This window comes from Crinia signifera, chromosome 3 (assembly GCF_055691185.1).
Source record: "Crinia signifera chromosome 3, ASM5569118v1, whole genome shotgun sequence".
NCBI classification, from domain to species: Eukaryota; Metazoa; Chordata; class Amphibia; order Anura; family Myobatrachidae; genus Crinia; species Crinia signifera.
Genome location: NC_139219.1, coordinates 201254156 through 201267507, shown reverse-complemented (window position 1 = coordinate 201267507; position 13352 = coordinate 201254156). Strand labels below are relative to the sequence as shown.

Below are 13352 nucleotides of genomic sequence, written 5' to 3'. Positions count from 1 at the left end.
CCACTTTTAGAAACATGCCTTGACACTCCAATAACACGCCCATACTGTGTTACAGTACATTTGGGTCTAAATAGCCAACCCTGTGTAACCACCAAGGAACATGGTGCATGCGTGTAACTCTGTACTGCAGCTTTGTACAAACATCATCGGGACACATGCACAGACATAAAAATTTGAACTACAAAAAAATAGCACATTTGCCCCTACAAGCAAAAAAACACATTGGCCAGCATAGGATAAATATAAAACCCTTTGTACCACAAGGATACAAATAAAACACATTAGCCTTTTCACAAAAAAAATCCAATAAACCACATTGGCCCCCATCAGGAAAAAAAAACAAATGAATCGGCATCCACAGAATAAAAAAAAAACAACTCATTGACCCCAACAAGAAAAAAATGAATACTTTAGCACATTATTGTATCTTGCTGAAGTCACTTTCGAAAACAAAGGAGCAGGGCCAGGAACAAATTGTTGCATCTCAAAGAAAGGCTCTGAAACTTTGAATTGCATGCTTTGAATGAAATTAAATTCTTTTACCAAGCTCCTGAGTCCATCAAAGTGTGGTATAAAATAATATATACACAATTGGATCAGAGAAGCAGCACTCAAGATGCATGGTATGAATTCAATATAGAACCCTTTGGAAGTTCAACATACTTCTTCTTCTGTACTGTATATAAATAAACATTAACCACTATTTTATACAACAGACAGTCAGGCTAGTGTGGAACTAAATGATTCAGCCTGCACTGAAAGCCAGAGAATGACATGGCAGGCTGAAACTTATTGAAGATTATATAACCCAGCTGTATAGGAATCCTATATAAAGACTGCTGCTGCTGCAGAGGGAGTATATAGACATGGAGATCAATAGGTAGAGCAATAGAGCAGAGGTAGCACCGTTTTCACAAAATGTTCTGTGTCATACACAAGGCTGGAATATTTGCCTCATCACTAGACAAGGGCGGTTATATACTTCTTTTCAATCTCCATCTTTCCAACCTTTGGGTACTTCCTTAATAACCACAGCTACTTGAACCATGGAAGTCAATAAAGTAGGATATAGAAGGCCATCTCCAGTTCATGAATTGCAATTCCTTATTGTCACCACCTACAGCAAAAAAACTTCTGCAAATCATTGCAGTTTACATGTCCCCATGCAATAATACTTGATATCATATAGACTTAACAAGAATGCCAAACTTAATTGGTATCTGTCAACTTCAGTCCCATACTAGACCATTCATATCTGAATGGTGGTCTCAAAATGGTCTGTTATGGGTCCGAAGTTGACAGACAACAAATAAGAATGCACTACTGTCAAATATATATATATATATATATATATATATATATATATATATATATATATATATATATATATATATATTGAAATTTAATAAGATGAGAGATTCAGAAAATGAGAGATTTGGTAAGAAATCTCCAGATTTTTTAAAGTGGCAATCATTGACACTTCAAAATCAAACTGGATTTGCGGTGTAAATAATAATAATAATAATAATGATATTTATATAGCACTTTTCTCCCAAGAGGAATCAAAGTGCTTTACCTTTGTCTTTACAGCTCAAAATACAAAACAAGCTTAACAGTAGATATCAGTAAAATGCTTGAGTAAATAAGTACATCTTTAGTCTATTTTTAAAGGATTCTATAGTGGGGGATTCTCGCCCTGTGCGAGGAAGAGAGTTCCATAGAATTGGAGCAACAAAGTTGAAAGCTTGACCCCAATTGAATTCAGGGAAATTATGGGTACTGTTAGTAGTCCTTCTTCAACGGACCATAGTAATCGAGTAGGAGAGTAAGGAATCAGCATCTGCTGCAGGTACCTTGGGCCTTGTTCATATAGGGCCTTGAAATTGAGTAAGCCAATCTTGAAACAGTTCACCATTTTACAGGTAGCCAGTGAAGGGAGTAGAGAATGGGAGTTATGTGGCAGGAGTGGGGATGGTTAGTTAATAGTCTGGTGGCTGCATTTTGTACCAGCTGCAAGCGGTGCAATTCTTTTTATGGCAGAGGCAGGTAGAGAGCATTGCAGTAGTCTAGGCGTGATTATATAAATGCATGTATGACTGTAGGCAGGTCTTCTGAGGGAATTAAGTGCTTGATTCTGGCTATAATGCTTAGATTATAGAATGAGGATTTGATTGTGGCTGACACCTGATGTTTAAGTGTCAGGCCACTGTCCATGACAACACCAAGATTCTGCACATGATCAGATTTTTTTAGTGCTGTGCCCCCCAGCGTAAGACCTGTCAGTTGGCTATGCTGCCGTCTTTTCCTGTGCTTTATCATCAGGACTTCTGTTTTATCTGGGTTCAGTCTCAACCAACTGGCATTCATCCACTCCTGGAGCACAGCTAGGCAGCCATTTAAGTTTGTTATTGTGTTATCAGTGCCGGGAGCAAAAGACAGGTACAGTTGTGTATCATCTGCATAGCAGTGGTAGACCAGGCCATGACATCTGATTATGTCACCCAGTGGGAGCATGTATACTGCAAAAAGCATGGGAGATAGTATAGAACCCTGTGGGACACCACAAGACAACGGCACTGGTGGCGAAGAGTATACTCACAATGAAACTCTATGTGAGAAATTATTTGAACCAGCTTAGGACTGTGCCATCCATATCACAGAAAATCTTAAGGCACTCAATTAGAATCCCATGTGTCAAATGCTGCAGAGAAGTTCAGAAGGATTAGGATTGAACAGTCTCCTCTATCCGTTGCATTTAGAAGATCATTGAGCTCACATACGAGAGCTGTTTCTGTGCTCTGTCTTCTCCTGAATGCTGACTGGAAGGGATCATAAATGTCATGGGTTGACAGGTTTGGTCTCTAGTTAAGTTGCAACCACTTTCTCAATAACATTTCCTAGAAAAGGAAGATTTGATACTGGCCTGTAGTTGGTCATCTAGTCAGGGTCTAAATTTGATTTTTTAAGAAGTGGTCTGACTATTGCTTCCTTTAGTGGTTCGGGGAAAACACCTCTCTGCAAAGAGCATTGACCTATTTTTGCAAATGCAGGGCCAATTATTTCCATACGCCCTAAAATAATCTTGGATGAGGCAGGGTCCAGGTCACAGGAGGAGGGACGCAACAATCGGGAAATTCCAGCAATGTATTGTACAGTACATCCACTTGGTCAAAGATGTCCCATGAATGCATGTGTCTTACACTGGCAGGCTTGGTATGTTGGTACTCCTTTGGTGTCACTGTGGGGATTCCAGCCCAGATGGTAGATACTTTATCTGCAAAGAATTTTACAAACTCATTGCATCTTGACTGGGAGAGGGTTACATCAGGCTGCAGGCATGCTGGTTTGCAAAGCATCTCCACTGTGCGGAAAAGCTGAGCGGGCCTATTTTTTGTTGCCATGATCTGATTTGAGAGGAACTCTGTTTTCTTGCGGGTGATTGTTGATTGGTATTTTCCAATGATTTTGATTAGATTTAATTTATCCTCTGCCAGGTTTGTCTTCCTCCATCTTCTTTCAAGTATACAACCTATTTTCTTGAGATCACGAATACTGTTGTCAAACCAGGTTGCTTGATGGTGTGGTTTGCAGGGTCGTATACACACATGGGCGATAGTATCCAGTGTCGCTGTCACAGCCCTGTTATAATAATGGACTAGGGAACATGGATCTTTACAGGTCCCCATTGCTGCCGAGAGATACAAGTTAGCTGCCAGGGCCTGAGGAGTCATACCCCTCCTTGGGCGATATCTGGTCAATTCCATGGGCAAACATCTATTTTAAGAGGTTGCGACTGAGAACCATATTGAGTGGTGGTCTGACCATGTGACTGGGTTTATCTATAGATCAGAGACTTCTAATCCAATCTGGAAGACAAGATCAAGAGTGTGTCCACTTTTATGTGTAGCAGTGGGGATGACTTGTGTGAGCCTGAGAGCATTCATTGGGTACATGAGATCTTGGCCAAGGCATGAGAGCTAATCATCAACCCATGCATTGAAATCCCCTAGGATGAGCCATCTTTGGTGCTCCAGAACTAGCCCAGCAACAATATCTGCAAACTCTTGTAGAAATGTCTTTCAATCTCCAGGGGGGTGGTAGATGAGAAATACTCTGAAACCTAATTGTGCAGAACTCCGGGCAGCAATGCACTCAAATGAGTGAGTCATTTTCATTGGGCAGACCCTAAGTTTAAGTGCTTTTTTAAAGCAGATGGCTACCCCACCTCCCCTGCGGCCCATTTTGGGCTTCCAGGATAGGTGCTGCATTTTCATCCAGCCAAGTCTCAGTAATACATGCTAGATCTGATGATTCAACAAGGTCAGCAATTGTAGCAGTCTTGTTTTTTTATACAGTAGATCTGGCATTACAAAGGATGGACCTGATGGGGCAAACCAGAGGGACTGCAATTTTCTTTAAGTTTGTCATTCATTCACAGAGCGAGAATTTAAAGATCTGTACTTCAAAGCACACAGTTGGGTACTGCTTCTATTTTGAAATTAGAGAGACTGAGGACAGGTTGCTTAGATGGTTACAGTTGATAGGAGGGTCACGGCTTCGATTCCCTCTACTGCCACAGTGATTTTTTTTTTTTAAATGGCCAGGGATTTAAGAATGATCGCTGATTTAAAAAAACTGGAGATTTCTTAACAACTCTCTCACTTTCTTGATCTCTCATCCTATTAAATTTACCCACAATGTCAAGTATTATTTCATGGTGGTAGAAGAATATCTAAGTTTTTATGCACTGGGTGGTGAAAATAGAGAATTGTAATTCATGAACTGGAGAGTGTGTTCTATATACCACTATTGTATTAAAATAATTTTTGCATGTTGTATGTTGTTAACATGTAAAAACTTCTACACATACAGTATTTGAAAAGTGCATACTATATGTTATACTTTGTCTTTAATGATACTTTTTAAAAATCATTGAGAGATGATGACATTATGGAGAGGATATGATGAACACATACTGAAGCAGCTTTGCTTTAGTCATGCCATCCAATCACTTTACTTGTAATATAATTAAAATTTCAGTATGCTGATAGAAGAACTATCTAATTTATTGTGCAAATAATTAGAAATGTAATAGTCACTGCTAACTTGGAGAAATGATCTCATGATTTCCCAGTAGTGGAAACCATATTGAATTTGCCAATAGGGAAATACTGGTACCCTTCACTGATGTTAGAAAGTGGTATTAGAGAATATCCATTATATCCTAAATATGAAAATTAGGAATACACATTTTTTGAATAAGGTGAATAATTGTTTTCATGATTTGCTCTAGGACTTGCTTACTTGTAAAGTATGTGTATGCCCATCAGAATGGACAAGTCCAGATCTTACTAAGCTTTTTCATTAGTTCTCGTCCAGTCAGATGCTATGTTATGCAGGAAGGTACATTAACCCTTTAAATACCAACATCTCTGTGAGAGATTAGCAAAATATCTGCTAAAAATGCCAGCATCACTCACATTTGTTATATAAATCCAAATAAAAAAATATTGTGTGAAAAAAGATTATAATTCCTATATAAGGTCATTATGATGAATAAAAATGTTTGCTTGACACCTAGTTTGACAAATTCCCTTAGCATTCAAAGGGTTAAACTGTATGTTCCTGGTTGACTCATGAACCACCAATATTGTCCTGTTGGTGACACATGATTGATGGTGTACACTCCCACAGATCCATTTGCTTACCAAGGGGAACTGTTGTTAAATTTATGGTAATGTTGTCTCATTGGCATTGATTGTATGGATGCACCAGAATTACCTTATTGGAGGGATCAATCAAATGCTTAGTGGAGTCTCAACCTATTATTATTAATGCTTACACAGCAACAACAATTTGTTACATTTTTGATATAATGGTATCATATGCAGATCAGGAATTTATCAACTATATATATATATATACAGTATAGTGTGTGTGTGTGTGTGTGTGTGTGTTTGTGTGTGTGTGTGTGTGTGTGCGTTTGAATGTGTGAGTGTTCATTCTGCAAGTAAACCTAAAAATAAAAAAAAAGTTTCAGTAGCATCTGTTTGTGTTCATAAATGCTACAGAATTTGCGTGAAGTTAACTACTGTAGATTTGGGTTGATAAAAACATTGGAAAACAGGATATAAATGAGTGTAAAAACTACATACCCAGTACAGTAATTATTTGTCATTTTCTATGTTATAACTCACAGAATAAGCCACCTGGGGTAGACTGTCATGTATAAGAGTTTTGGATAAATGTCTTGCATATTTTAATGTGTCTTTGTGTACAGTAAACAGTGTGCTAATTAGCTGCAACAGTTTGTTCAATGATGTTTTTCTTTCTTTAATTATAATGAGAAAGGAACAATAAAAAATACTTGTTGAAAGTGCCAATTAAGTCAAACAGTTTGTGTACTACCTACTTATAATTTGTGTTTGTAACAGCAGGAAATGACATAGGTCACATCTCCTGTGGAGGCTCTTATGCTGTAATATTTTGATAAAAAGGCCAGTTGTTTGTGTCCAGGCTACCACAGCTGAGGCTACGCCTCATTATATACACACAGACACACACACGTTATATTCGTAGAACAGGAAGTCAATGAAAATTACTACTTTTTAAGCATTTTATTTGTATTGATATTTGTTAAAGTCACTGTTATATACTGTATGTATTGGGGACTGATGCTTCTGCACTGTTTTGTATACAATAAACATATCCAACAATAATAATTCATCAATTTATTTCACTTTAACTCTATATTCAGGTTATGTATAAATAGGAAATGCGTATGTAGTTAGAACATTTACAAATTTACAAATTTACAAATTTCAATATCATAATGGATAATACATTATTTATTATTACTATTAAAATACTATTAGTAACTTATACATAAAATAAAAAATATATATATTTTTTAAATGTATTGTGATTGGCCTGAATATAGGGTTGTCATCATATGTCTGATTTAGCACCTGCTTTTGTTTAGCTCAATGTATTCTCAATGGCTTTTCTTTTGCAAAATGGGAAATTCTCAATTTGTAAAGCAAGACACAAGCCCTGCATGCATGAATGAAATTATCCTTCTTTCTGTATATGTACTGTAGTTATTGTCACAAGCAATTATAAGAATGATAAAAAGTTTCCATTATTAAACAAATCAATACATTCATCATGTTACGTATGCATGAGCTCTTATTTAAAAAAAAAAAAAAACTGCAGCAGCAATTATTTTGGTGAAAATTGAATACTTTGTTCTTTTTGTGGGTGTTCTGTTTGTTTGCAGTCAGATGAGTGAGCCTCATAGCGGTTTGACGCTCAAATGTGCCAAGTGTGGAGTAGTTTCAACAACAGCTTTGTCAGCCACCACCGCCAGTAATGCCATGTTAGTCTAAATCATTTACATCTTCTTGTTACAAATCTTTTACCGTGCATGTCTGAAAATAGCTTGATACAATTTGTGTTATTGTAATAATAATACAATGTCTTTTCTGTTCTGTTATTTCTTATTTTAATTTTTAAACTTTAGCAAAAATGTTTTAAAATAAAAACCTTTTAAGTAAAAAATTACCTGGACATCTATTCCATCAGTTCCAAAGTGGCCTATTCCTAAATCATACTTATATATATAATTGGCCATCTTAGCACTGAAGGGTTGCCTGTTAATTTAAGCAACTGTGATATATTTATATGGAAAGTACAATTTGGTTCAGCAATTTTTCTCTCTAAATAGGGCATCCCTTTGGAGTTCTTGTGTTGTCCTTCCTCTGCTGGCATTGACGTGGATGTCCGCTGTTCTAGCAATGACAGATAAGAGATCGATATTGTTTCAAATACTGTTCGCAGTATTTGATTCATTGCAAGGATTTGTCATTGTGATGGTCCACTGCATTCTACGGAGAGAGGTAAGGAAAATATTAGCGAGTATGTACCATAATACTATTATTAGTAAGCTGAACAAGAGCTTATTTGAATTGGTAAATTTGCTATGTGAACCTTGAATGTATAAAGGCTTTTTTAAATAATCGTTCACACAGTATGTGTTTCTATTTCACCATTCATGAGGTCTCGCTCATAAACACTGTGGATGTCCATTTAAGAAAAATGAGTTCCTATATTTAGAGTGGTATCCATATGGCTCACATACAATATCTAGGTAGACAGCCAATAGGTCAACAACAAAAGCTCAAGAAGTACTAGGTAAACATTGACAAAAGGTCAACATGAGCTTGGTCGACATTGACAAAACGTTTACATGCTCTAGGTTGCCATTGACAAAGTTCGACACATAAAAAAGGTTATCGTGGCAATGGTCAACTTGAGTTTTCTATGATTTTTTCCAATTGTTTTCACTTTGTATGCTTTACCATCCATGTGGACACTGATTGGGAACAGTGCTGAGCACAGAGGACAAGGCACCTGGCCCAATAGTATGAAAAACAAAGTGGGCCATGCAAGGGGACACACTACACTAATTGGGGATCATGTGACAACAAACATGTTAAAATCCATATTATCAGTTTCCTGTCAACCTTTTGCTTGTGTCAAACTTTTGTCATGGTCAACTTTTTGTCAATGTTAAACTAGTGCATGTTGACCTTCTGGTGTTGACCAATTAACTGTCTACCTAGACATTGTCTGTGAGCTAATCCAAACCCACGATGGTCAGTTAGTATTCATTGTGTGTTTTCAAATTAGCTGGATATAGTTTCAAAAAATACATTATATAGTAATGTTCCATGAACTGCCTTCATTAGGTAACCGGATAGCTAAAATAAACATCACAACATTTTTTTTTGTAAAGTGTTATTTAAAAGAGCAGAAAAAGGATATAGGTGAATTGGGGATGATCAGACACTGCCCACTAACCTATAGATTCCGGCGCTTTGGGGATATTGGTCAGACTAAAATAGGAGTAATGATAGGTGTGTAACCACCACTGCTGCAGGTGTTTCTATGAGTTTGCTAGAACTCACAAAAAGATTGGAATGGAGGAAGAGGGTTGAACACGCTGTAAGGTGGATACAGTACAAAAATACACCTTATTGAATAAAATGTACACTGGACACACTGTACTAATTTAAATTGTGTATTTTATATAAAATACATAGCATAATTTTATACACTTGATACACAATATAACAATACATATACATGAAATACGATAAGCATAAAAATGATATCTTATTGGTTAGTACGTTTGCAGGGATACTCCATTAATTTTGTTGGGATATATATCCAATTATGTCCATTTAGTCATGTAAGTTGGTCATACAATTTGGTTGTCACGTCGGTTAGATTAATTAGTTGTGAAAAGCAAGCTTTTGGTTAGTATAAGCTGTGAATTACTAAAGCGCCCGGGCTAATTATCATGTAAGCAGTCCACGCATAAATAAAGTCAGATGGCCAATCAGTGCAATCAGTTGGTCAATCAAAAAACTGCTTACATGCTAATTTGGCCGGGTGCTTTAGTAATTCACGGCTTATACTAACCAAAAGCTTGCTTTTCACAACTAATTTATCTAACCAGCTTGACAACCAAATTGTATGACCAACTTACATGACTAATTGGACATAATTGGATATATATCCCAACAAAATTAATGGAGTATCCCTGAAAAAGGTACTAACCAATAAGACATAATTTTTATTATTTTTATGCTTATCGTATTTCATGTATATGTATTATATTGTGTATCACGTGTATAAAATTATGCTATATATTTTATATAAAATATATAATTTAAATTAGTACAGTGTGTCCACTGTACATTTTATTCAGCAAGGTGTTATTTAAAAGAACAACTACATACAGAGTATGTATTCAGTAATATTGAAGAAATCCAAATTTTCTTGTTCTTTCTGCTGTAAGGACTCCCTATTGAGTTACACATTACACATAACTAGGAAAATAATTAAATCTGCCTTCAACCCATGGTATTCTAAGTGGCTTTTACTATTTCTAGACAATAAAATATAAATTGATAGGGTAAATATCATATCCACAAAATTGGTAAGTTTGAGAATTTTAAACAGAATGATATATGTTATTCTCAGTGCATGATTTACATAGACCACCATAATAAATATTTATGTATAAATTAATAATTGCAACTCTTTTTTCTACTAAAAACAAATAAGTTATACATCAGCGGAAGTGTATTTGTAGTGTAAATCTAATAATAAATTATAAATAACACCTTTACATGACTTTCTATACATTATATTTATATGAAAGTTCTATTTTGTTTACTACAGAATTATATCTCTTGTAAACGTGTTCTGCACAGGACACTAGATTATTCAAGTATTGCAATTTTTACAACTACAAAGATATTGTACTATCAAAGGAAAGAGAAATTGCATTATGGCTTCATAAATACAGCCAGCAGCAAATTTCATTTTTTGGTTTGAAGCCTGGAATTTGCTAAGTGAACTCCCAGAATACCTGGTTTGGCAAACAGAGGTTTTAGTATTGAAAAATACACAGATGGCTTGAGACTGTTGCATTATGTACCACACATAAAAATCCAGTAAACTGGAAAAGTCAATCCAGTAATGTATACAGAAAAAGCAGCTGAATTAATTAGATTGATATCCAGCCTCCTATTTTCATTTAACCAATAATAGAACAAAAATGTAATTAAAATAATTTCATGTTATGTCATTAAAATATTTCAAATGTAGTGAAGTTCTTCTTCTACTCCAAACCCCTCCCAGCCTTTTCTCCAGAAAATACCCCAAAACTGACCAGTCTCTTGGTTTTAATATGTTTCAAAGTTCTCCAAGATAGTAACCTTTTTTTTTACCAACATTTAAAACTTGATTGTGAACTGCTCTAATAACATCTGACTTATAGAGCTGTTTTGTGTGAGACTTCCTAACTCAGCTTCCATTACTTCTTGGCCTGCAAATAATATAGAATATGAGCATTCCAGATGGTCTAAAAAAGTCAAACACCTATTGCTCTAAAAATACTGTAAGAAATCGAATCAAATTTACATTCAGAGTATTAAAGATGTATGCCATTACATTGGCCGGGTTCTGAGAAAAAGTCTGACTTTGAGCAACGTATTCCCTGCCGCTAAAATCAAATGCCATTACATCATAGATATAGAGTCTGAATTTAAGGTGTATCACTTGAGACATTTTCCACCTTCAATGTTATTGCCCCTAGTTTTAAACACTCTTCCCTGCAAAAAGTTTAAGGTTTATCATAAGAGGATTTCCTGTGGACAACCTATTTAGGTTATTCCACACATTTCAAAAGTATTCATATGTGGTCTCTAACTGGGCCATTCTGAGACATACTGTAGATCCTTCTTTTATGCAGCCATTATTTGGAGGCCTTGAATATTGGAAGTTAATCTTCAGTTTCTGATAGATGACACCATGTCACATGATATACTGTATTAGATTGACAGCTTTAGACGCTTGTTAAATTCTCTGTTCTCACTAGAGCCCTTGCTCTGAAGAACAGCCACCACAATGCTTCACAGTATACTATGTTCATTGGGAGATAAGCTGCATAATGTTTATGTGAAAAATATATTTTAGTAAAAATGTAAGACAAAATAACAGGAAAAAATATATGAAAATTCCAAGTTTTACCTCAGTCTCAGTCTGTAACACATCTTCACATTTTTTTGTGTGCAGAATGTTGGAGATTGTTGTCATATACAGGGAGCTCATTTGGCTTCTTGGTTGACTGCCCTCACTTTGAAGTGACATCCTAATATTACAATGTCCTGTTGTTCTTCATTCTATCCATTTATTGATAATAGTCTTGTGATATATTATTATTATTATTATTATTATTATTATCATATACCTTTTTTTGAAATGTATACATTTTTAATATTGAAATTGACTTTGCAGGTCCAGGATGCTTTCCGATGTCGATTAAGAAATTGCCAGGATCCAATAAATGCTGATTCTTCAAGTTCTTTTCCCAATGGACATGCTCAAATCATGGTTAGCTATCATTTCTATCAGGCTTATTGTATTTTGGCTTACATTACTGTGTAGTATTAATGGGGCAGATCTATTAATATGCCCATAATGTTTTAAAAATAACAGGTCCCGCTACTCCTGCATAACAAGTAGAAGCGGGCACCTGTAGTAGTCTAATTTATGAACCCCTCAGCAGTCAATAAGGAGAGCCGGCATCCATGGCTTTCCTTATTGGCGCCTCTGCAGTGCTGCACATGCGCATCTAAAAAGAAAAACCTCTCTCCCCTGGCCGGCTCTCTGGGCATGCGCGAGGTACTGCTGTTATCGTGAGATCTCTGCAGCCCATAGCCAGCAGGAGGGCTAATGTTATCCCTATAGTAGGAATAGGACAATGCTAGCCCTGGGCTGGTGAAGTGGCCGGGGTGGCTTAACAAGCAATGTTAGTCAGACATCGCCCGAGCTGTAAATGGCTGGGAGGATTGTGAATTGGCGGGATGTCCCTAGCGCACATTAGGTGCGCTGATAATACATAAAAACAAAACATTATCCCCCCAGTTAACCAGCATTAAGTGCAGCGGGATGCAGTTAAAATCCCGGCGGTCGGGATCCCGGCGTTCAGAATCCCGACGCCGGAATCCTGACCGCCGAAATCCTGACCGCCGAAATCCTGACACTTTCTCCCTCCGGGGGTGTCCACGACACCCCTGGAGGGAGAATAAATTAGCGTGCCGAGCGTAGCAAGGCACCGGACCCGCTGCGTGGCGAGCGCAGCGAGCCCGCAAGGGGGGGGGGGGGGGGCGATCCACGTCCCCCCCTTTTCGGGATTTCGGCTGTCGGGATTTTAAATGCTGGGATCCCGACCGCCGGGATTTCATACTGAATCCAGTGCAGCATATGCACTTAACGCTGGTTAATACATACTGTACTAAACAATTAGTTGTTAGTGGAACAAGCATATACAAAATGCTAGCACAGATTCCTAATTCTATATCTGTCTGTTCAATTTCAAAACATACAGCATCTGTGACCTTAACAGTTATTTATTATATTCAGTAAAAAATAAATCCTGCCTTTTTATTAAAGCTTCCACTCATGATGATAGCTATTGTAGGGGTTAGCTGGAATTGTGAACCTTCTTCAATACTTCCACCAAGGAAGTCTTTGGTAGCAGTAGCCAAGTAGAAAAATGCTTTATTTACAGTAGTTAGGGCTTTTTTAATATGTTCTACCTTTTAGTTATTTTATATGTGAAATGTTAAACAAAGCTTATTGTAGTTTTTATACAGAGTTTGGAACTGAAAGCCCAAGTGGAGGAGTCTTAATAAGTAGACCCCTAAGTATAATATGTCTATTAATTTAAAAGGCAAAACCAGGTTGGTTTTACTTTTTAAAATTATTGCTGCTTT

General features: G+C 36.7%; 1 protein-coding gene across 4 annotated transcripts in view; it reads left to right on the top strand.

Annotated features, from left to right (window-relative positions):
* ADGRB3 (adhesion G protein-coupled receptor B3) overlaps positions 1–13352 on the top strand; it is an 811989-nt gene that overhangs the window by 729211 nt on the left and 69426 nt on the right. For 3 of the 4 annotated variants that reach the window (XM_083177265.1, XM_083177263.1, XM_083177266.1), the window contains 3 exons: positions 7280–7378; positions 7727–7898; positions 11872–11967. In XM_083177265.1, the coding sequence (XP_083033391.1) occupies positions 7280–7378; positions 7727–7898; positions 11872–11967 (367 nt within the window). The remainder of the gene's footprint in view (positions 1–7279; positions 7379–7726; positions 7899–11871; positions 11968–13352) is intronic. The other variant, XM_083177264.1, reaches the window with a different exon arrangement.